At 33.7% G+C, this 27,033-nt stretch overlaps 2 protein-coding genes across 5 annotated transcripts; one reads left to right on the plus strand and one right to left on the minus strand.

The window, feature by feature from the left end:
* Positions 1–572: 572 nt before the first annotated feature.
* On the plus strand, positions 573–2,582 carry LOC127834480 (complement C1q tumor necrosis factor-related protein 3-like). Its single transcript, XM_052360346.1, has 3 exons — positions 573–947; positions 1,198–1,511; positions 2,323–2,582. The coding sequence occupies exons 1-3, from the start codon at positions 722–724 to the stop codon at positions 2,437–2,439; spliced, it is 657 nt and encodes a 218-aa protein (XP_052216306.1). The 5' UTR covers positions 573–721; the 3' UTR covers positions 2,440–2,582.
* Positions 2,583–12,174: 9,592 nt separating this feature from the next.
* Positions 12,175–20,193, minus strand: LOC127836264 (mannose-P-dolichol utilization defect 1 protein homolog). 4 transcript variants are annotated; one of them, XM_052362758.1, is made up of 6 exons: positions 20,088–20,193; positions 19,706–19,882; positions 14,716–14,769; positions 14,082–14,214; positions 13,199–13,403; positions 12,175–12,711 (listed from the first exon to the last, which is right to left on the minus strand). In XM_052362758.1, exons 2-6 carry the CDS (start codon positions 19,848–19,850, stop codon positions 12,490–12,492), a joined length of 759 nt encoding a protein of 252 aa, XP_052218718.1. In that variant the 5' UTR covers positions 19,851–19,882; positions 20,088–20,193; the 3' UTR covers positions 12,175–12,489. The 4 variants fall into 4 exon arrangements, with proteins under 4 accessions (XP_052218718.1, XP_052218717.1, XP_052218716.1 ...); XM_052362757.1 differs by having other exon boundaries at positions 19,706–19,928; XM_052362756.1 differs by having other exon boundaries at positions 19,706–20,144.
* Between the last annotated feature and the right edge of the window lie 6,840 nt (positions 20,194–27,033).

Raw genomic sequence — 27,033 nt, forward strand, 5'->3', positions numbered from 1 at the left:
CGTAACAAAGAAAACATTTTTTGATTTTTTTAACCAAACGTCGACCGCATTGATGAATACATACAATGGCGTCAATTTTGCATAAGTTATTTAAAAACAAACATAATATTTGTGCAAAATGGGGAAGGATTGCAACATTGAGCCGAAGGATTAACTAACAACTGACATATATTAATGTTCAACTTCAAAAAGAACGTACACGGACTCCGAAATTGTGGCTCATTTTGTAAACTAGTGGTACAGGTTGGTACAAGTCATTGGAATGAAAATGACAAGTGCACATACGGGAGATCAAACAAACTGTGCAAGAGCTCTGTATATATGCCCATTGGAGCTAAATAATGAACCATTTTCAAAATTGAATTTCATCATTTGATATATGCTCAACAATTCTACAACATAATATGAGACGTCTTCAAGGAATAACACGGGATAGGTTTTCAAATTAAAACTGCACTGTGCCATGGTCATTCCGCCTTAACAATTGCCATACACCAATCAAAGAGAGTAAACAGTGTACTAGAATCTGTTTCATTCCCATCATTCCCACCATATGCCTTGCTTATATAAACAGAACGATCAAGTGACGCATAACACTGACATTCGTCTACCAGACAACTGATATCACCGGACGGTTTGGCATATATTTAAGGCACGCTTAAAATTGTGAAATAATATCTGACGATAAACTCGAACATTCATCTAAATTGGTTTGACAAAGATGGTATTTCGAGTACTAATTGTGTGTGCGTTGATCGCTTTGTTTAACAAGAACTATGCGCTATCTAACGACTTGGATCTACAAGCCCGAATCGAAAAGCTAGAGAGAAGAATCGAGCTTGAACAAGAATCGTGCAAAGAGATGAATGCACGACTAAAAGAGGAAGTGCAGAGTCTTAGAAACATCATCACGAATGAACACCGCAACGGGACATTAACACATGTCTGTATGTACCTTTATTTGTACATTATTTAAGTTAACTCATGACAGACAAAGAGTTCATTCTATATTCCAACGATTCAATGTTAACAATTGTCCAACAGTTTCTCATTATTTCATGATATCTTTTAATTTAAAAGATATCATGAAATAATGAGAAACTGTTGGACAATTGTTAACATTGAATCGTTGGAATATAGTTTTAATTATATGTCCAACATGATAGTGTTTTATGTATCGTTACTATGTATCTTTAGACAAAAGACAGAGTACTCCGGAAGTTGTTGCATTCACCGCCTACCTTAGTTATAACCCAGAACATATCGCAGATGGACAGATCATTCCCTTTGACAGGACCATCACAAACCTTGGTAATGCGTTTAACATCCACTCGCATACGTTCATCTGCCCCGTCGATGGATTGTATATGTTTTCCGTTGTCATTTCCCATTTGACAATTGGAGAGGTTCTTGGAAAACTAGTCATCGATGGGGTAAATATTGTTGATGCGATTGCTGATCCAGTAACAAATGGCCATGACCAACAGGGCATAAATATGGCAGTCGTTCAGGTATTATTTTATATTTTACGCCTTTGTTTATATAAAGCAAGTGCTAGACCCGGACACTCTTATTTACTTATATCAACAATGAATGCATTCTTCGATTGATGGAAATAACCGTGGTATACTGAAATGAAACAACCGCCTCTAAAAGTGAACGTTCCATGAAAATTGAACAAGACCTTATTATATTATACTTTAAGGACATTTGTGCAAATCTGTATATGATCGTATTTTATTATAACGACTAGTTAAAGGTTACTTTATTTTGCGAGATTTGCGTATATATTGTATCACCCCCGCCCTCCTAAAACAGCACATTTTCTTTTCACTTTTATGCCTTAACATAATAATACGTTGTTGATAAGGACGTGATCATAATTGGTTCTTAACGACGTTCAAATGAATATTTTGCGAAAAGATGTCATAATGTGTTCGTCATTGTAGTTAAATGATATCTGCTTTGATATTGCTCGTTGCTTTATGTTTTAAACGATGTTTTTTACTTGTCTACGCGTTTTTTCATGTGTCAGGAAAAGTAACATGCTTAACAGATGTTTCTTGTTGTCATCTGATGAACAAATATATGATTATATATATTTCACTTACGTCGCATTTTTCTTGCACCGATAAAAACGTGAATTAAACCTTAAAACATATTATAATTTTGATATAGTACAAACTATCGTTTATGCGATGAATTGTGTTCAAATGTTCAAAAAACGTGTCGTGAATGTATGGACAGGAATATATATTTTACTTTTAAGTTTATTATTAGTGATTCTCAAAATAAGTTTAAATATATGGTTGCTTACTACAGGCTAGAAAAGGACAAGCTGTGCAAGTGGTCAACTATTTATACAATGACGTCTGGTACCGCAGCGACGAAACAAATAGGTTTTCAACATTCAGCGGAGTGCTCCTTCAAGAAATGTAAACGTGTACTATCTACAATCATTGTTGTTAAAGTGCATTGCATTTATCTTGTAATTGGCTGTATGAGACTCAGATATGCATCTTTAGTGTTCATTTAACAGTGAACATAAAAAGTCGACATTTTATTAAAATCAAATGAATAATAAGAGGTATTTTTGTTGTCCTTGTTTTCAAAATATTTAGGGATATAGCAAATGTAGCATACATGATTATTAGAATTGTTATAGTGTTCGAAACAGTGCAAACATATCACGTGTTGCAGAAGGAAAGACACTACAAAACTAAACCAAATTACCACGCAACCACATCCTTCAAACTATCCACTCCACATGAATTTATCACGAAGCTTAATACTGAGCGTTTCAACATAAAAAATAATATTACAATTCATATGCTGAAGGGAAGCGGACTTTCTTAGCACATGAACTTTAAAATCAATAGCATTAAATGGTTACGAACGAGTCAGGCCGATCGAAATATGTTCAAATATGATTGAACAATTGCTTAGTCAGGTAGTATACGTATTTTAAAGTCGTTGTCATCCTCAACATTACACAGTATATTCAACCAAGATACTAACCCGATGCATCTATTGCACCATAGGCAATGTCATCGTAATTTTTAGTTTTGACGACTAATACAATAAAAATTGCATAAGCAATTCTTCACGTAATTTGAATTAAAAAAAACGTGTATTGTTGACAAACGACAGTTGGACTTGTAGAAGAGAAGAATTTTAGCGCGTAGAGAAGCACATTTCGCTTTTGTTAATGCTGTTTTTGACTACTGATCGTTAAAAAAGAAGAAACTTGGTTCAAAGATTGTCATTCGGCACTCACTGGTTGTTGAACGCTGGTTGGATTTTCTCTTGAATTAAAATGAATTAAAAATTAGCATGCGCGTTATACATGCGTGTATGTACTATGAATTGAATTTACGAGCCATCAAATCTCTAATGAATACGCGAATAGTCATAAGATGCAAGTGCATATAATTTGGTTAAGACTAGTTTATATCCGAATATGGTTTATTCTAAATCGTGTGTCAAAATAAATACGCAATTGCATACCATAGAGGTCATACCAGTTTGCGGAAACCAGTTTGTTTTGAGCGGAAATAAACAGAACAATCGTGATTTTATTATTAAGAACATCAAGCTTTGCAGTAATAACGTTGCGTGAAATCATAGACTCCCATACTCGCAAGTCATGATAAGATTATTTGCTACATTTAGGGAATACAATCTTACGATAACGGTTTATTGTGTGCCAATACGTTTTGAATATGTTTGTAGGTTTCAATTTTTGTCATGGTTTGTATTCACACGTATATACACACACACACACGCACGCACGCAAGCACGCGCACACCCGTATATCTGTTCTAATAATAGGAAGACACATTTTTGTGTAACGTTATAATTCATCGCACACAACACGTTATACAAATTAACATACTAAATCAACCAACTTACCACCTAAATATGATTCAGATGTATTAAAGTTTTCATACACATTAAGTTTCGTACACCCATTTCTAGCCAAGATAGTTATATTTTGTTAATACTATTTTTACGGACACCTATATTCCCCCTTAATATTAATGTTCTTTGAATCGTATTTTTTTCGGACAAATACATTTTATGAATTTCTCCGTAGTTGAGTTTATCCGCTGTCCGTGAAGATCTTTGAAGCTCCATAAACAATGATTGCAATAACACAACGTTGTACCGCTACATCACATGCGAACATGTGTTTCGACACACGCTTCACTTACATATTGTCATGTTAAAGAAGTATCAGTGCCTTTTTATCACTATGGGTGGTTCGTTTTAAGGCACGAGCCTCAAAAACACATTCGCACAATCAAAATAACGCAGCTTCATTTACACAATTGCGAAAACATCATAAAATCAAATAACCCCATGCTTCATGTGCCTTACGGCATTGTTTAGCCATTTAGTACCCGTTGCATGCAATTATAATTAATCGTTAGCAACTCACGGATGAAATGTCCTATTACAGTTACTGATTCTCTTTAAAAGCTTTATTTGAGCCCGAATAACCTAGTTGAAATGAACATTATCGTTGCCTACGAGCTCGTTTATATTTCTATGCATTGCGACGTATAACAGTCGCACTGCTCGTCCGTGTACCCGTCTGTCAGTCCGTCCGATCGTCCGGCATTTCTTTCCAGAATGTTTTCTTCTCCAGAACGCTTTAACCTAATTTGTGATGTGTGGTTGTATATGCATGACTTACAGATCAATTTCGAGTTTCGAGTTTCGTCCCTGTCCATTAAGTTTTTGCAAAAATTCAGGCCTCGGACTTAAACATTTTCATTAGAATAACAGTTTTTCGTACTTTTGTTCCTAAAGGCTTGGGGATAATGACCTGATTGATGGTGTGTGTCTACCCACATGACTAAAGATAAAGGCCGAGTTAAATTTCGGTCCATTGATTTTTGGTAAATATTCTTGTCTTGGACTCTAGAATGACAGATTTACGGAGTGTTTTCGGCACAAATTACGGATCTGGAGCAAAATGCTTTTCTTACATATCTACTGTACGTCTTCAAAGTATAAATAGTGCGCATTGTGTTTCGCAAACACAACTCTTTTTGTCATGACATTTGCAAACTATTGATATATATTTAAATAGATATGATGCTTCATACATTTATTGACATAATGACAAATTGAACATACAAAATGTTTGATAATCGAGCTATTTTCATTTAAAAAGTATGTAACAATTAAGATTCAGACGTTTATCGCAAGCCTTGTGGTTGTTTTTGTAGCCGTTGTTGTCATTGTTGTTTTTGCCAACATTTTCGTTGTTGACCAAGTTATTGACATAATGACAAATTGAACATAAAACATGTTTGATAATCGAGCTATTTTCATTTAAAAAGTATGTTACAATTAAGATTCAGACGTTTATCGCAAGCCTTGTGGTTGTTTTTGTAGCCGTTGTTGTCATTGTTGTTTTTGCCAACATTTTCGTTGTTGTTGTCGCCACTAGTGTCGTTGTTGTAGTCGCCGGCTGTGTTGTTTGTGTTGTCACTGCCGTTGTCGTTGTTGTTTTCGACAGCGTTGTTGTCGTTTGTTTTCGGCTTCTTTGTCGTTGTTTTTGTAAGGTCCGTTGTCAGTGATGTCGGTGTCGATGTATTTGTTGTTGTCGCCGCCGTTTTCCTTGTCAATAGCATACGGCTGGAAGTGAAATGAAAAAAAGCTGTGAAATAAATTGTGTTATTGATCAACGAATTCGCGTGAATGTATGCATAGTTTTGGTTCTGTATATAAAGTTATAAATGCTGAACAGTAAGGAATTGATTATTAATGAGATTTAATTATTGTTGCTGTTATTATATCTCACGTAGTATTCAATTCGATTGTTCCACACTATATCTGTTATCCTGCACACTCGTACCGGAATATGTGTAGATAAGTCTATGAAACTCATCCAAAGAATCACATATTCCACAAACAATGTCTTATTATGAAAATATAATTTACTTTCAATTTACTTCCTCTGTAACGCTATATGAAAAAAATCGTATGTATATTCATCATCTTCCCAAAATCTTCAAAATATAATCATGTTGAATTAGTGCCAGTTGATCTCTATGATTACCTATAGACCTGTATCGACCGTAAAACGTGTGTATTTAGTTATATCTATTTATTTAACATCGATTGCATCCAACGGCTTAAGCTTCATTGAAACGCTCTCGAGTCCGTTTGCTGGGACTAGAACCAGAGCTTAGTGTCTTTGAGGAAGCTAACGAATGCTGTGAGGATCGAACCCGTGACCTCCCGGTCGGAGACAGATGCCCGCCTTGACACGGGACTGATTTGCAACAAAACTGACCATAAGAGTTAATCTTATCACATAAATGTGACTTAGCCACTTAAATAAGTTTTTAGTTGAAACAGAACTATGCACATCTTTTAAATCATCGTTATAGTAAATGGGTTGAGAATATGTACTTTAACTAGTGATGTCATGATGATCGAATAAAATCGATCATTCGTTGTTGGTTGAGAAAGTCAGTGATAATCTATTCTCTTTCCGGAAAATCGATGTTGCTGATTTAGTAGATAATTATTTAAAAGACGGAACTTGAGATAAACTCAGTCAGTTGTTAGCATCTGTGTTCGTTTATTACACAGTTTTAAACACTTCCCTTTGGTTATATTGTTTTACAAATCACCCGTTTATTGAGATATGCATCTCATTTTTCAACATTGAGTTATATGAAATTATGTAGTCGCAATATATTTAATATCTTTGTCTCATTTATACAGCTTGATTCATTCAGTTGAACATACCTATACTCTTTGAAATTATGTTGAATAATAAACGATTAATAACTGATTATGTAAGATTGATTTTATTCGATAATTGATTATGATTTATTTATTCTGATAGCGATCTTGCCCTTTTCCTTGTGCCCCAAATATTAATATGGGTCATATACTGTCGAAGGTAAATGCACATGAGAAGTATTAAGCCGTTCGGTCAATTCAATAACGAGTTATTGATTGTGACAGTTACCTTGACCTTTGATCTAGTGACCCTAATTTCAATAGGGGCCATCTACTATCCAAGGCGAATGCACATGGGAAGTGTCAAGCCAATCTGTGAATCAGTTGATGAGTTATTTATCGGAAACGAATTCACAAGGGACGTATCGAGCGATCGGTCCCTCCGTTCACAAGTTGTTGATTGGAAACAATTTCCTTCTTAGTGTGACAATGACCTTGACCTTTGACATAGTGACTCCAAGTTCAATATGGGTCATCTTCTGGCAAAGGCCTAAACACGTGGTAAATATCAAGCCAATTGGTCAATCCGTTCACAATTTATTGAACGGAAACGAACTGGTCTACCGACAGACTATCCAGCAAAACAATATACCCCTCTTCTTCGAAGGGGGACATAACAATTCTGAATCACTTTTTAGGCTTACTACCAAAACCAGTAACGTTAACTGTCCATGTGCCCGTAAGAAGCGGGTTGTCCCATGGATCACTTGCGCTGAAACAACAAATGAAACCCATGAAGTCGTGTAGATACTTACCAAAGCTACATCATAATGAGAACTATAGATACAGTTATGTTGAACCTGCTAAAATGATATGCAATACAATGACGTGGTGAGAAGTTGTTTAAGAACAGATTTTCGATACGACAACAAACATACACGCGTACCGCTTGAACTTTGAAGTAAAATGTATTGTGGTTTTATCGATATGTATAAAGAGTTTTACAGGACGAAGAAACCATGAATACAATTAATCTGCTTTTGAACAACTGCTTACCTCAGTGTCACGGAGTAACTAGGAACGCAGTTTTTCTTGATGACATCTTTTATCTTTAAATCCTCCGTCAGGATTCTGGCTCACCAAGGTAATTTTTAAAACATAAAAAAGCGTTGACTTTTATATGCAAAACGGTATATGCTATTGATGATATTTTACGACTTAACGAGAGAAACAAATATTCGAGCATATTTAAAAATAATGGATATACCTATATATTGAAAGCAAACACGATCTTTAGAAAAGCTATCGATCAATATATACCTATAGTTATATGTGTACAAGTCATAAGATCGCTAAACACTTGATGAATAACGTCCCAAAAAAGAAGAGTGTATTTTATCCGAGAGTAAAAAGTATTCATTTTACAAGAAGAAGAATAATATTGAGAGATAGCCTACATATAATGTTTGTCGGTATGAATTTAATAAGATTTTTGGAAATGCGTGGGGGTGTTTGCCAATCTGACACACCCAGCATAGTTTTAATTTAGTACAGAATCCATTCGTTTAGCGCCCGAAACGCAAATCAGATTACGAAAGTGAGAAATTAATGGAAAGTCGCTTCGTTGTTACAATTGCCAAATTACCAATATACGTCTTATAATGTTTGAAGTTTAATAAGATCACCACGCAATGTATTGGTTTGAACCATCCGTTGTCGGAACAATAATTGAAATTAAATAAAATAGGAAAACAAACAATACAACAAGTATCTGCATTCTGATAGTTATAACCTCCGAAGTGTATTAAACAGTTTTACCGCGACATAATTGTTTCGCACTATTTTGAATAAACGCATTCCTCCGCCTCAACATTTATCTGTTTTGTTTGTGTGTGTTTTCGTAGCGTGTTTCGGTAAATAAGAAAAAGCATACAATCTCTACAGTTTTATCAACAACATCGTGTAAAAATGGGAAAATCATTTCTCACTTCAAACAAAACGTTTTTCAAATTGAGTGCGAAAATAGTGTAGTTCATAGACATGTTTATCCACATAGAGGTGAGTTGAGCGTTAACCAAAATAAATAGCTAACTGTGCTTATTATCTTTAGGACATAAAGCTATTAAATCATGTAGCTTTGCTGACTTTACTTTCACATTTACATACAAGTGAATGTTTGCTAGTTTTACCTTGAATAAGTGGTCGATTTTCTTTCTTATTTACTGTAAATCCAGCTTACCATGAAATGTTGTATATGAGCTAAAATACGTTTAGCCAACTCCGTAAAATCCAAAACATAGACACGTATTTGTTTAATCTGTAGACAATCCTATTTGTATAAATGTACAACTGCAATTTGATGACATAAAAAGTTTATCAGTCCTGCTTAGAAAAGAGTTATTCATCTGGGTAATCAAATGAAGGAATAATATTGAGCACTGAACGGTTATGGCCCTTTTAGCGTAAAAAGCAAGAAACGACTGATTTAAATGTCGAAAGTAGTTGATTGAATTCCAATATTCATTGCAAATGAAACATGTTTTGTTTTAAATAAAAAGTTATATGATCTCTGCATCTATTAGAGTAACGAAACACTGTACAATTGTATATCTGCTCTTATGAAGAACATTATCAGCACAAACTTTCTTAATGGCTGCATCTGAAAATTAAAGAGTGTAAAAGGTAAAACGTTTTGTAACGGTTGTCAATGCATGACGTCAGCAGAGACTTTTATATTTGTTTGCTTAAAGAAATAACTATTTGTAATTGCAAAACGTGTTAGATCAAGTTAATTTCATAATTTAATGGCATATCTGTGAACAGACAGCACAGACGGCTAGTTTTAATATTGAATTAAAATGTTTAACTTTTGACGCAAGGATATCCTGGTTTAAGTTGTTTTACCATACCTTTATAAAAATAGAAATATGCGCTTTGTTTACTTTCACCTCTAAACCAATTGGTCGAATTGTAAACTTAGCCTAAAGCGCACGTTTTTTTAAATATAGTTCATACTTTTTCTTGTAAGAATGAGCCTTACTGTATTAACACAATTTACTTTGTATTATGAATGTTAAGGATAATTGGAAGTTGTGATAAGTGAATGGGTCATTGTTAAGAAGAACAGTTTTGTCAAGTATAGATTTTTAATATCCACATTACGGTTATTGTTCAATGTACAACTGGCTTACAATCTGTAAAATGATCTTACTATCAGTGATCCAATGACTTTAAACATAATATTATTACTCTTTCATGTTTTGATTTAAATGTGTTTTTACATTTGTTTATTATTAATTGTTTTAATGAAAGTGTGCTTTAAATAAGATCGAACAGCACATTGTACTAATAAGACGTTCAAAGAGTGACTTATGCATCCATTTTAACCCCTTAGGTTGTGTCCTTAGAAAATATACCCCAAACCCCAAGGATTTGACAAAACTCGTTTTTAGAATAAGCTGCGAAAGTCGTCGACGAGGAAAATACAACGATCGAAGAGGGAAATACAAACGAGTATAGAAAATACAAATGATGATAATCATATCGTACACATCCTTTATTTGTCAACTTATTAACGCAAACAGGTACCATCAATCAATTAGTAACAAAACCAATAGTAAACAGTTAATATTTTCATAAATTGATTACATGGTATTAAACAATTATCGTGTTTTATAAAGTTTAAAGAATTTGTATCATTTATTAAAGGGCATAGTAATCTTCGCTGATTTGGGACCCATCGACCCATCTGACACTGTGCTTTCAGTGGACGGAGAGTAGTAAACGTTTAGATTGATTTAATACAAGAGTGAATGAAAAATATTTAGTTGTGCACGACAAACTCAAAAAAAAGTTAGTGCCATTTTAAACGAACTTTCTTAGATTTAAATAAATCTGTTATTAGTCATTGTTTGACGGAATCTACGGAAAGTTTTCGAAGGAAAATATCACTAAGTATTGTAATTTCTATGGCTACCTGATCAACTAAACGATTTTCTGAGATACACTGAGATACACTTGGCTAGCTGCTTGTCTCAGCAAATTAAGGACCTTGTTACTGCTAATCATTAGTTTTTTGTTTGTTTTTTTTTGTAATTTTTGCTAAATTGATTTATCGCAAAATGACCATACCTGGGACTTAACACCTTCAGTTTGGGTCTTGCACATTTTGGTCAAGATTATCATAGGACTTACACAAGTGAAAATTGTTAAACAAAAGGGTCTGAAAGGTCCAAAGTCGCTCACCTGAGATACAAAGAAATTGACATTGTATGTGCAGCCCAAAATATCATTAGAACAAATCTTCTGATTAAGTTTCATGAAGAGTGAACTATACATGTAACTTAAAGAGTGCTAGCAACGTTTTACTTTAGCCGTACATATGGATTAATTTCCCGCCGCTGACGGCCATGTTGTTTTATCAGACAGGACACAATTTTGACTTCCTCCAAGAAATCATTAAAATAAATGTTCTGACCAAGCTTCATGCAGATTTGACAATAAATGTGACTTTAAGAGAGTTAACAAGTTTTTACCAAAGCAATATTATAAAAATTCCGCGCCTTTGGCGGCCATGATGTTCAACCAACGTTAACCATATTTCATCTCGTCTTAGATATAATTGCGACAAACCTTCAGACCAAGTTCCATGAAGATTGGACAATAAATGTGGCATCCAGAGTGTGAACAAGGTTTTAAAATAGCCATAAAAAATAATCCGGCCCCTGGCGGCCATGTTTGTCTAGCAACTGATATCATGTTCAAGCTCTTCTAAGATATGATTGGGACAACTATTCTGTCTAAGTTCAATGATGATCGGACCATAAATGTGGCCTCTAGAGTGTTAAGAAGCCTTTCATAGCTATTTATATATATATATATAAATATATATATATATATATATATATATATATATATATATATATATATATATATATATATATATATATATATATATATAGATATATATATATCCCTTGCGGCAATGTTTTTCAACAGACCCTAACTATTTTCGAACTCATCCAAGATATCATGAGAAAAAACAATCTGACCAATTTTCATGAATATTGAACTTTAAATGTGACTTTAAGAGTGTTTACAAGTTTGTAATCAAGCCATGTAAGGTAAAATGCCCCGCGACCTGGCGGCAATGTTTTTCAACCAATTGGAATCATTTTCTTCAAACTCGTCCAAGATATAATTGGGACAAATCTTCTTACGACGTTTCATGAAGATCGGACAGAAAATATAAACACAATTCAATAACTGTTTTTGTTTATGTATCTTACATCTCTCATTGAGAAAACAAGATTTGCGGGTGTGCTGTCTGTAACGGATAAATATTGAACGATGTGTTGAAAATATTTTGTAACTTAAACATTTTGCAAAGGATGAGATTGTTAATTGATAGATTATAACACGTTTCAAATTGTAGTTTTTAAGATAGAAACCAACCAAACAACACAGCAAAACAACATTATCTTTTTTAAGTAAAACGTAAATATTTACAAAACATATAACATATACATTATATATCGGGCTTCATAGGAGCAACACATAATAAAGTGTATTGAATAAGTGGTATATCGTATAAAATGATGTCAATATGAAATGTACACCGCTGCCGACTATACTATTGCACAAGAATGGTCTCATCATAAAACAGATTTGTAACAAAACGCCGCATAGATTTTCTGGTATAATGATGGATCGCAAAATGTATGAAACTGTTTCTGTATACATTATAAATATATACAAATCTCAATATTTTAGTAGGGGATACTATGCAACTTTCTTAGTTTTTCGTCTATAAAACATAACTTGCAAAAACAATAAAACATTAAATAAACTACCAATGGCAAAAGCAATAATCATAAGTCGGTCACCAGTGGTTAATATGGATGTAGTTATTCTGCCAAGTCCATGGAAAATGCACAGAAATGACGATGTTGCCGACAGCTGCCCGGGACACTTCGTCCTGTGAATCTTATACATTTGCAGCACCTTAAAAATGGAACGGATATTGTTAGCTTTTCCATTCAGACATAGAAAAAACAACAAAATATATTCGGATTTATAAGAGTAAATACATCTGAACATCAATAAAGTGCGTTTTCTGTTCTTAACAATCAGGACTGGCTAACAGTTGAAAACTGGTCATTAATTGCCGAAAGACTGGTTATCACAAGTGCCCGTACGTCATAAAAATCCGTATCAGCTTAAATCGTTAAGTTTAACGCAGTCAATAAACAAACCTAAATCAGATCAACCCTTAATGCCCAAGAAAGTTCTGTTTGAAATTTGCAAGACTTAATTGTCCAAACAGAGTGAATCAAAACTCACCAAACAAAAGTAGGCATTATCAATGATAGTGAAAACTTATCAGTTAATGCACTTGGTTGCTAACAAGAAAGAAACTAGCCGAAGTGAAATGGTTTGTCAGTTAACTAAAATACGTTTAATGATTTTAAATATATTACTTCAAACTTACCCGACTTAATACCATGGCTGGCATGCTAAGAAGATACAGCGTCTGGACCAGACGTTGGGGCACGGATGGCCATAGCAGCAGCACCATACACAAGATATATACCGTCATGAATACCAGAGAGGCAATAGGCCGTTGGTTGTATTGCAAGAGAAGGCACACCAACACCACGAACATAAACATCAGCACAATGTGTTCGCCCCACGCGCTGCATATATATTTTATAAATCTTATTAATTCATACAGTTTTTTACTGATAAAATAACTATCATAAACACAACATAGCAACTAATTTGAATTACCCCAACGATAATAATATTTATATAATATTTGCTACATATTTTTTATGTTGTTGCACAACAACAACAACATTCATTCTCCTATTTTCACCACCACAATATCAAAACATTGCAATATATATGCTAACTGGAAAGATTGTTCAACAGAAATACAATCCAAAACAAATTTCACTCGTATAAAACATACATACGATATCAAGTATCCCACCGATTGATAATAAGTGTATAGTATGCACAAACTAGTTTAAAGTTATCGTAAATCGAAAACGAGTTTTGTGGTGTTTCTTAAATGATCTTGAGACATTCATGTTGTACATAAAACAGCTAGATTCTTAAAACATAATTTACCCAAATTATGTATGCTCGTAAATTATACGACGTATATACGACTATTCCTAACTTTGTGATAGAAATCTAAATAAAATGATTGCAAAATATAGTGGCTGTATTAAAAAAGACAATAAAACATCGTATACGCTTTTACTTCACTCGTAAATATAGATCTATTTGAAATGACATAAGGACTATAAGAGCACAACTTAAATGGGAATCTGTTATAGAAATGCATAAGCTACTGAGATACAGACCTAAATGATAATCTGTTGTAGATTGCATATGCCACTGTGGATGACGATGCTTGTAGTAGTAGCAGGAGACTACAGAAACTGACACAAAGGGTGCTACGCTTTCGTAGGATTTTGAAAATCTGTGGAACTTGGCCTGTAATAAAAACCAGACGGAAAGGTGCACAGCATGCAATCTGAAACATTTACCCTCTTAACATTTTATGTTAACTGCTTGAAATTCAAGACATTAACATTATATATACATTATGTAACTTTAATGGACATAAACTTCTTTGATATCATAAATTTAAGGATACATATCAGCCCGAAGTCTTTCAGGGATTATGTAAACCCAATTAACACCGTACAAGGCTTAAGATAATACAACTGTACTAAAAATAAAGAAGAAATGGAAAGCAAAATAAATGTTTTAGTACAAATGTCAACCATTTTTGTTGTTCTTAAGAAAGTACCCTCTTGCAGAATGTTAGATTGACACAATTTCTTAAATTTAGTCCTAAAAGTATCACGTTATACAATACTTTTTTTTACTTGACTCACTCAACATTTCGATGTCTGCGGAACGCACGTGTCTATTTTAACATATATAAGTGACTAAAAAGAACATTCAAATCTGTAGTTTATTTGAACTTACTTATGGTCATTGTTCCAATAAGAATGTATCCCAGCACCGTGAGTAAGCATGATCCTGAAAATATTAGAAGTATCATTATCTTTGCTGTCTATATTACACTTGAGTCTATACATTAATTATGCATCATGATTTACAGTTGTTTATAAGTCAATACACGGTTTGTTGTGTGGATGCTTTTGAATTTAACCACGAGGGTGTAGGTTACTGTTCCAGCATTACAACTTCAAAGTAAACATGATAGAAGAGCAGTAAAATAAACACACCATGGCGTGATTGTCCAAAGTTCACTAATTTATCCGGATATTCACCAAATATCTCCATTACTTTATTACGTAATAAATTACGCAATGTGCGAACTAATAATAATATTCCAGACCTGGTGTATAAAGTAACCTGCAGTTAAGCAATTATTTCATACTTAAAATTAGAGATAAACATTTAAGAGGGAAGTATAAAGAACATCCGCATGACGAACGGATAAGAACATTGTTTGCTGTGTTATGACGTTATACTTATATGGTGAGCCATTTAAGTCACTTTTAACTACAGCATTTTAACAAAAAGAAACATTCACTGATGGTTCTTGTTTATCCTTTGGGAATGCTACTACTACTGCTACTTCTTATGATAATAATACATATATTGCTAATATATGTATTATATTTATTAATTTTATTATAATTATGAATTTTTTTTTCTAAAAACATCCTCAATGTAAGCTGTTTGAATCAGTATCAATATAGCATGGATTTCAGAAACGAAATGTGCATCTTTTTCTTGGTGTTAAATGCGTTAACTCTATAATCAATCTCATGAGGAATAAAATATGATGGTTATAATGGCATTTACCAGAAGTTCTGTAATGTTAATCACCTTAATATGTTTGCGTATTAATCACAAACCATATAGGATCTACATTGTATTGCATACAAATAACATTACCCGAACCATGAAGCTATGCAAATATGGCACGTGCAATGCATGTTTTGAATTCGGAAGAAAACATCTAGTAGTAAAATGCAAGCATGTGGAAAAAACATACTTAAACGCGCGCGCTTATGTGTATTTACTTCGAGAAAGGTTTCAACAGTTTAACGCTTAAGTCTCAAAGTAGAGACCTGCGGTTGACCATAAAGGTCTACTCGTTAATCAGTAAATCAAAAGTCCCCTTTGATTTACAATATAGTCAGCAGGTTCAGTGTTGGATCAAGTACATTTCGGCCGTGCTCTGTGAAAAGTGGGCTAATGTCTGTGCGTGAAGTGTCGTCCCAGATTAGCCTGTGCCGTACGCACAGGCTAATCAGGGACGACACTTCCCGTCTGAACCAGATTTTCATCCATAACCGTCTTCCTTTAAATAAAAAAATGCAATAAAAGCTGAAAGTGTCGTCTCTGATAAGCCTGTGCGGACTGCACAGGCTAATCTGGGATAGACATTTTACGCACATGCATTAAACCCCCTTTTCACTGAGCGCGGCTCATGTCAATTAAACAAGTTTCTGTCCATACAAATGTGAGCAGTAATGTATTATCATTTGTATACGTATATGTTTCTTATTGTTCGAACATATATCTGATAAACATTATTACAACTATTGGTGCCAGATATAAATAGCTCAAGGCCTTGAGATGATATGACTTTCAATCCGTTACTTGTGTATGTATACTAATCAACACTAGTGAATGTTCTGATTAATATAAGTATGACTATCACGCCAGTTTACAGTTTACGAAGATAACTAATCGTAAATTGTTACAACTTAACAGTAACACTTGACTTACTACATATAGGTATCATGGTCAGTGTTTCTACTCGATGAAGAGTGGACTTTGCCACTGATAACACTGTCATATATACACGTGTGTGTGTGTGTGTGCTTGTACATTGCGGTTCATTCGTTCAATGTCATCACATATGCGCCGTGTCTGCACGAGATAACCATTTAGCTTCGATCTACATATATTGACCATGAACCTGATGAAACGTTTCGTACGTATCTCCAAGGCTATTAGTTAAATCTTCTCCATGAAAATGAAGAGAATCCAAAACGCCTTTTTGTTGAAAATGATATCTGATTCCTTAAAACACATTTGTTTAGGAGGTATCATATCACTGGATGTTTAGTTTAAATAAATCATGTCGAGTATGTGAAGAGCATTTATGCATGATCGTTTTTGTTTACTGTAAATGTCGTCACGCCACACATTTTAAGATTTTGTATATTTGCATGTACAGAAACTAATTATCGGAGCTATTTGTTTGCGACCGTGCGTGTAGTTCGATGTGCATGCATTTGATTATTTATTTCGCTTTTTGAAAACAACGAATCTCTTTTTTCAGGTCCCATTCGTCGCTTAAGAGGCATTAATAGCTCAGCTCATTGTTTTTCTTTGAAATCGATGATAAGTAAACGAATTTATAGTCGACTCTGAACATATGTTATCAACATAAAGAAGTGAAACTTCAGCTGCTCCAGCAGTATTGCATTCTTATTATACACACGTTCGTGCATTCTTATTATACACAAGTTTGTGATCTTTTATTTATGGCAAGTGACCAATTGCCCAAGCAGTACGAAACAGCACAATAAGAAACAACATATACATATAGAAGAATAAAGTTGGGGTCACCGCCTTTGAACGGTCAATGCAAAGCATTGGGGGTTTAAACCGGTAATAGAGCGCTCAACCTCACACTTGGCCCAACAATATGAATGATGCATATACGCGAAATTCATATTAAACCTCATAGCATTGCAATTTACATTAAACAATAATAAAAGGGAATCAAACGCATTCAATTTAATTACCACTTAATTACTTAATGGTAGGAAGGGGACCAGAGCAACATAATTACAATTTTTGAGGAACGATGAATTGAAATTACCAACAAGTATCAACACAATAGCATTATAATAGCATTATAGTTAATATTGTACATCATCATCGTGAAAATACAGGAATAACAGCAATATTGTGTTTAAAAGATCAACATTCCAAGCTTGGTTGTTTATGTGACTGCAATATACTTTGAAACAAGAGATGTGTTCGTCAGAAACACAATGCCACCTACTGCGCCGCTTTGAAATATTTTTTGTACATGTGACCTTGAAGGATGACCTTGACATTGAACTTCCACCACTCAAAATGTGCAGCTTCATGAGATGCATGCCAAATATCAAGTTGCTATCTTCAATATTGCAAAAGTTATGGCCAACGTTAAAGTTTTTTTGACGGACGGACGTACAGACTGACATACTGACATACTGACTGACGGACAGTTCAACTGCTATATGCCACCCTATCGGGGGCATACAAAATGTAAAAGAAAATGAATTTAATATCTGGAAATAATACCCATATAGACTAAGGCGATAATTTATCAAAACGAATATGCTAGTTATAATAAAAAGCTCCGTGATCTATACACGTGTATATTATTCAAAATAAACAAAACGAAGCTTACACATTAATCGATGGAGAAACGCTCGTAAGAAAGTAATTATTAAAACAGTTGAACGATATAAACCCGATGACTTATCAATTATCTTGCACACAAAATATGCATAATGTTCAGACATTAAAGGAGATATGATAGGATTTTATGAAAACTCTTCACAAATATAGAGCGATAGACAAAAGATTGGTGTCATCATTGGGTCAGACAGGGTTACATTCCAGTATACACACTTTCACTCAGTGAACCTTTTTGGTCAGCTCGAGGTGTTATAATTTACTATCAAGAATGGTATGTGATTTGTTCATATGATAAACCAATTTTGAAATAAATTTAATGAAAAACTGATGAGTCACTGATGGTGAATAGTTATGAAAATACCGTTATTGCAATCATTTCATCACTGTTTTATAATGTATTATTTTATAATTTGTATTTAGTTGATGAATTGAAAATGTTGTTCGGCTATGTGATCAAGCTCTTTGGAATAACCTTTTATTATTGCACAAATGTGGCTAGTACGCATAATGATAAGCGGATATCGGCTCATTTGTATGAGACAGTACCAACAGCAAACCACTAATGTATCAACACGTTATTCAAGACAGTTATTTAAAATGTATATGTGCTACTTGCTGCCTATTCACAATATCAATTTTATATTGTTAAATGTACCGTCAAAAATAAGTCCACAAACATGTAAACAAACATGTGATATCGATTAATTTTTATTCGCACACAATTTTCTTGAACATTTTTCCACTTTTGAAAACTTAAATATTTTTGCAAAATTCTGATATTGCCCTCATGTACATGTTAGCAAAATATTATATTTAGAGAAAAAAACAACAGCAAAACAGTTCAATTATGTGTATTTAAAACAAATCTGACCAACTGTCGGTTACATAAACATACAAGCGAAAGTGGTTTTTGTATATGTATACAGCATAAACACTTTTTTGTCTGTCTAGAGATCTTGTGGGTTAATTTATACGCATCAAAACTCAGTCCAAAGTAAATTAGACCACACATATATCGGTTTATGTTTTTAATGCATCTTAGTAACTAGAGCATTGTTTCCTGTTTATTACATCATTGCAGTAACATTATGAATTGGAATTATTAGTATCACTGAATTTTCATAAAACAATTAATTAACACATATTTATTGAACATAAGCACATGATTCAGCCTTTTCATGGACAACATAGATATTAACTATTTTCTTGAAAAATATTAAAGCATGTAGAGAATAACTATTCATATCAACATGATTTAAAATTATCTAAGTGTTTAATAAAATGAGATGTAATTGTTTTTATGCAAATTGGCATGATTAAATATCTCTTTAAAGGCATGTTAAAGCAATGTGTTTGTCTTAAAACACGGGAAATCCATTGCGACCTATCGCCGACAGCACCAAGTATCTTCGTTAATTACATTCCGTTAGTTAACTACTTCAAACAACGTTTGCTCGTGTTACAAATAAACTGAAATGTCGATTTAAAAGATTGACTCAACATACTAAATTACCTTCAACATGTCTTCGCATCACAATCTCGCCAATCTCGTGGAAACACGTGTGTTGGACTCCGTTGCGTAAGATTTCGTCATCACGATCCAATCGTGACGTTATAATGCCCGTATAGTACGACGTGAGAAGTTCCATACTCGCCATTGACTCGGATAAGTATTTTTGTTTCACCACACCTACGATATTATGTTTGTCACTGCTATTATTCCCTCAATACACTAACTAATCAACATAAGGATGACTTATTAAATAGCTTAAAATGCAATATATTTAAAGCACCAGCTTAAAGTAAGTTAGTCTTACTTACACTATTTTATCAGTGCAAGTAAGTCTTACTTAAACTCATCAATAAATCATCTGTCAAATATGAATGTAATATACCTCTAACTAATCAGCAACCTAATCGACAACAATTACACTCGTTAACGAACAAAAGTGTCTCATTTGCTTTTATACCATGTATTTAGCTGCATGGTATCATCTAGACATCATAACCAGACATGAACAATAAGTGTTGAAGGTTATCATCATAGCCATGGTAGCTAACTGGACTATTTTGATATTGACATCTAAATATGAGACACTGTGTACAGCTCCTATTTTTAGCATTGATGAAGCAATGTTTATTTCTGTTTGTATCAACAGACCATATTTTACACATTGATATGATCGTATTTCTCTGAGAAGTTAAACTTCAACAGTATATGCTGCGTCAACAGAAGTTAGGATTCCCTGATTTGACCTTTATTGAGATCTGTTTACGGCTTGTCAATTACAATTGTCCGCATTGGACCTTGTCTGATCTAAAATCTTTGCCTAACTTATAATTGGCGTGGTCAAGGGCAATCACTGAATGATGTCATTTACAGTGTAGAATATTGTTTGCTCCTAGGACACAGCATGGCTACATGTTTTTTTATTCAGAGCAGCCAGTGTATGGGTGAAATGTACTTTCGCTGTAACCTGTTCATTATATGTAGGATTCTATATAACAACCTCAGCATAATCATGCTAAGTAGGTTGTTTTTGTTGGCGCATACTTCTTTAAGGTATTCTTTGTAGTGTAAATCTTTTAAGTCGCACAGTGTCTTATATTTATACGTCAATATACACATAGCTCAATTCCTCATCATCGCATGAATCTCAAACAATACCGTATTAGTTTCGTGCGCAACCCGTAAACAATAACGTAATGTTCAGTAGCTGTTGCCCATCGGCAATTATCTTATGGTGATTGCTAGCCTTACCCCAGCATCAGTTTAGTGTCTGTTTCAATAGTTTTTCAATATAATCCTCGAACAGTTGACATGTAGTGATTCTTAGAACATATCTGTGTCTATCCACACAGCGGTCATACATGCGGCTTTAGTTTCTGCACACAATGCAGAGGTGAGGGCATAATGCGGGTAATGATTAGGCCATCGGAGAGGACAGTACTTAGCCTGACATCTCCTATGCAGTCGATCACCCATACTTCTATAAATTAGCTTAACCACCAAGCTGGTCATGACGTTACTTCAATTACGGATGGCACTTTGATAACAGAGAAAAAACAAAAGCAATGCAAGAAATACATGGTCCTCAGATTTTTTTTAATTTATGTCCGTTATATTAGTTTTTGAGACACGGCACATGGTGAAGTTGATAACAGGCATATCCTTGTGTATTGCGATGAATTACTTTCATTGATAAAAAGTGTTTTTTTTCTAAAAATGATAATATTAAATCGAAAAAAAGCATAAACGGGATGATCAGTACACCTTTCAACATAAACATACTTAAAAATAGTGCACTACAGTGTTTGCTATTGCAGCATGTAGATAAATTTATGTGCGTAAAATACTGATATTTTGATGTACTGAATGAAATATGAACAAAGATAGAGCATGTTTAAATGATGGAATGCAAGATTTTTAAGACACTGATTTCCGATAACGGGAGACTTTCGAGAGTACCGGTGTAGTACGAAAGGAATCAGACATCGAGATGAATGTAGAGAAGTTTCAATGTTGCGAGAGATATGAGAAAAATAAATTATATCTTCAAGCTACAATGGTCAGATTTTAATCCTCAAGATGTCGAGTGTCAATTGAATATACCATGGACACAAAACAATGCTCATAGTTCAAAGGGATAAGAAAAAAATAAGCACATTTTCGGTGATTTGCATTGTATATACGTAAGTACAGAAATTTTTAATTATTTCCTGCTTACTTTAAAAAATCTTTAAAGCGAATTTCGCATTTTTGGTTCATTAAAAATATTGTGTTCTACTTGTTAAAAAGTGTCCGAGAATCGGGAAGTGAAATGTCATCCACAATGAGATGATTGGCTAAAGAAATATCCATATTATTTGGAATCTGTCTCACTCTTTAAATATTTTAAGTTCCTCAAGTATGTCAGTTAACTACAAATTTAATATATTGTACCATTAGTAGACACTTTGAAATTTTAATTCGATTAGTAAACACGTTACTGATTTATTTCTAAGTATATTTATTTTGTTGATATATATACTGGACATCTAGTTTATGCTGATTTTCGATGGAATTTTATCGTTTGTTTTTATATAATAAACCGTTTTTTCCGCGAATTTCATTCTTCATTCTTCACGTTTCGAAGTGCTGTGCCATTTATCGGCAAAACAATATTCCGTGTATGAAAACCCAATGAATTGAACACAGATGCAAACAAGCTGAAACCTCACCTCTCGCGCATGGCTTTTGTTGTTATCTGTTATCGAAGTGCAATCCGTTATCAAAGTACTCGCATGAGGCACTAAATATTCATCGTAAGCACCAGTTGTGGATTGTTAATGCTTTCTTTTATGGAAACGACGTGAGAAATATTACGTTGGCGCTGCAATAGGAAGCATTTAAACATATGTGTAAAAAGGATAATACTGTACCGCCATTCAGCCTGGTAACGCAATGATGGCATTTCATACGTACATGTGCATTGCCAAACAGTGCGTTATACATGCTCATGAACCTTAATTTCCCTATTTAGTCATGATAAAATAAAAGAAACATGGTTGATCTCTATCCTATTTCTAGTATCAATGCATAATATTAATAATCTTTTTTTTCTAGACCAATGCGTAAAACTCGTATTGTATCCTTATTAAAAACTTATTGAACTTACGTATACAAGTACGTTTCCACTCGTTTCATCGTGCGACCTTTGCATCAATAACACATTCTCTAAACTATAAAGTATAAAGCGTTAGAGACGCGCATCGATTTATGTAGATATATAAATAAAAAACCGAGGAGTAAATGCTTTTCTTTGGCAAAATGCAAAGCAGTAGTCTTTTTAAATGTCTATGCGTTTCCTCTATCAACCAAAGCGCACGCACCAACTCGTACAGTCTAGTTAATTGTATGTAATAGTGTTTACTCTAGATTGCAATAAGTTAGCCAGTTGTTACTTAAGGGACGTATTTTCTGTTTTATATCGTAACTTTTACTTCGGCCAGTAGCATTGTAGTAATTTTAAGTGTAATTCAATCTGCTTGACTAGATTCATGTTGATGAGTTGAAATCGTCTCTATCAAAACGCGCCCCCGTGCGAGAAAGACTCAAACTCTTGACCTTTTATTCCGCAGGCGAACGCCGTAAGGACTATGCAGCGGCGGGAATCAAGTATATGGACATATATATTTCCGATTTATACCTTATAACTTAAGCAACATTAACATTATTACATATTATTTTTGAAGATAACGATACAGTAGTGTATGTTTGCAACATTTGACTACCGATAGCAGTACAGACAGACAGACAAACACGCGATTATGGGTTTATCACGTATGGGCATCTCAGTTGTAAACAACACGCACGAAACGGCGGACTTCAGTCGCCTTGATATATCGTATGATTGCGATAAATTAACGACTAATTATTACAAAACAAGATCGTGAAGTAGAGTCATTGAGAGCATAGTGAATTTATTTGTTTAATTTAAAGAGACTGTCAACCGCGATTGACGAAACAAGAAAAGTTCTAAAATACCGTTTTTTTTTAATCATATTTAGTTTATATTGATAAAAATATCACGACTGGTATATTACATGACTTGAAAAAAGTTCATATTTTCAGTATATTCGGTAATACAAATTCGCGATGTGAAATCGAAAGTACATCGCAAAATAGGTGACGTAACGATATACACACTATAAATATCGCAAGTAGATTGATCATTTTATATATAAAATATATACAATTCACTACGCATACACAATTTGCATTCCTGGGTTTACCACGTGACGACGATGATCAATCTACTTGTGTTATTTATAGTTAACTGGTAGTTACCTGGTACCTGTACCCAGTAAAATTAATTAGCGAATATTGTGAAAATATGAACACTTCACAACTTTTTTCAAGCAATGTAATATACCAGTCATGATACCACCACCACCACCACCACCACCACCACCACCACCACCACCACCACCACCACCACCACCACCACCACCACCACCACCACCACCACCACCGCCACCGCCACCGCCACTGGTTCTACTATTAGTTCTACTATTAGCAAAACAAATATTACTACACCGTACTACTACATCAACACTGCCTCTTTTAGTACTACCGTGCTACTTCTATTACCACACCGCTACTTCCACATGTACTTCTTCAACTACTTCTCTTGACACAAATGCAGCAGTTATTGTTGCTTCTGCCATTATATTTATGTTAACAGGTTATCGGTTTTTCGTCTGATTGGTGTTGGCGAAGTATACCTGCGCGATAACCAATTACGTAGAAAACTTGTAAATGCACACTCTAACTATGATTGCCTTACTGGATATAATACATTTCATAAAATTGTTCATACACAGTACCACTTGGGGCACGTTATTATATATTATAGACACTAATGTGACTTATTAGTACTGTTCCGATTACCTAAACTGCGCAAAAATTTAACTGATTCTGATATAGCTCTCGTCAATAATATTCCGTCTTAATTAACAAATTGATAAGTTTCGATAAAAAAATATATAAAAAAATCCAAAAGAATCAGTTCATTGTTTAGGGGCTGCTTGATATGGTATATTTATTATATAATACTATTTACTGCAAAGGACAAATATAAAACTACCGATAATCTTAACAATTGTATAATGTACAATTTAAATAATACAACATGCAAACTACAAATCCTAAAAGCTCTGCAACACTATTATTTGCGAAGCAAGTGGCTATTTGTAAGTCGATAACCGAAACTAACAATTTCGCAAGTACCATTGAGTTGTTTTCTCTTTAAATATATATGCATTTGAATATCCAACATTTATTGCCTAACTTGGATGAAATTCGAGTTAACTTACATGAAAATAGTTGTTTAGATATAGTAGGCTTTTGAGAAACATTTGTAAATGATAAAACGGAAAATAATACACTATTTATTTCCGGTTACAGCATTGTAAGACGTGATAGGGCTATTTCTGCTGGAGGCTGTATATTAATAGTTTATATTTAAGATAGCATCTCTTTTGTACGTTGACAATGATTAAGAAAGTGACGATATTGAATCTATTTGGCAATAAATCAACAATTTAAAGTACAATCCATATCTAATTAACCTTATTTATTGCCCGCTAAATAGCCCTCAATCTTGGATTGACTCATTTGAATTACAGATAAATAAGGCAGACAGTGGAAGATTGTAATTAGTATTGGACCGGTGATTTAAATGTTCAATGTTTAATTCAAAACATATTTAACAAAAAGAAATGGGAAAAAATTATCACTGATTTTAATTTAAAACAGCATGTGTCTTTTCCAACAAGATTCACTGAACGTTCATCATCAATATTACACCATTTGTATTCAAAATATGACAACATTTCTTAGGTTATCATACAAAAAATAGGCATAAGTGACCATTGCCCAATAGTTTGTACATTAAGTGTCAAAAGTAAAATTGTTAAGACAGATGATCATAAAATTATTAAGACCCAATGTTTTAACAAATTTAATGAAATCAATTTTCAAAACGACTTAGCAAATGCTAATTTTAATATAGTTGAAACAATAGAGAATACTAATGAGGAATTTGAATTATTTGATAACATATTAAACTCAGTTCTTAATAAGAATGCCCCTATCATATATAAAAATGTGAAGATATTACAACAACCTGGTTGATACAACGAAAACGTAAAACAAGCCAGGTCTTTAAGGGATAAATATAAACGTGAATCTTATTTGCCACAATATAGTTTGTGGCGTAATACATGTAATAGTGCAATCAAAATCGCTAAACAATAATGTTTTGCGAATGCGGTACAAAACAAAACAAGTGCGTATCGCTCTGGAAAACTATTAAATTAGCATCAAATGAACACGAAGAATCCTCTTTTTGCCAAACGTAATAAATAAGGATGATCAGATAATATCTGGTAAAACAAATGTAGCTAATGCACATAATGACCACTTTGTTGACATCTCTAAACTTATTAAAAAGACTGAATTTACTGAACACGACTTCAACTCACTGAAAATATATCTAGATGCTAAGCTAGGTTCTAAGCATTTCTCTGTTCAGTTTATTACTTCATAAGAAGTTAGTTCTTTAATTGATTCAAACTACATTCAAACAAATCTGCTGGGGATAATGGCAAAGGTTCCAGCATTATTAAACTTTGCAAAATAGTTCATAACACAACCAATCACTGCTCTTAAAATAACTGTATATCACATGGAACCTTTCCAGACATGCTCACACTTGCAAACGTTGTACCTTTATACAAGGGGGGATCGGTAGAAGATCCCAATAATTATAGACCAATATCACTTTTACCTACTATATCTAAAATATTTGAAAAGCATATAGCTAAACAATTGCATATATATCTAGAATCAACAGGTCTATTAAACAAAACTCAGTCGGGTTTTCGCAAATATCATTCTTGCCAAACAGCATTGATTAATATAGTTGATTTATTGCTTAAACACATTGATAATGGAAATCTGGCAGGTACACTTTTCTTGGGTTTAAAAAAGCATTTGATCTTGTGGACCATATGGTTCTTTTATACAAATAACAACTTTATCATTTTAATGATAGGTCATGCGCACTTTTTTCTTCATAATTCTGCAATCGATTTCAGTATATCAAAGCAGAAAACACTACCCATACTTGTAAACGCATTATTGCTGGTGTTCCCCAAGGATCTATATTGGGATCCTCTTCTATTTCTTATTAACGTTAATGATCTTTCGTTAAATCTGACATGTAATTCTGCAATGTATGCTGATGATACAACATTGCACACTGTGGGGACCAATATTCAAACAGTTCAAAATAA

This window comes from Dreissena polymorpha, chromosome 6 (genome assembly GCF_020536995.1).
Source record: "Dreissena polymorpha isolate Duluth1 chromosome 6, UMN_Dpol_1.0, whole genome shotgun sequence".
NCBI lineage: Eukaryota > Metazoa > Mollusca > Bivalvia > Myida > Dreissenidae > Dreissena > Dreissena polymorpha.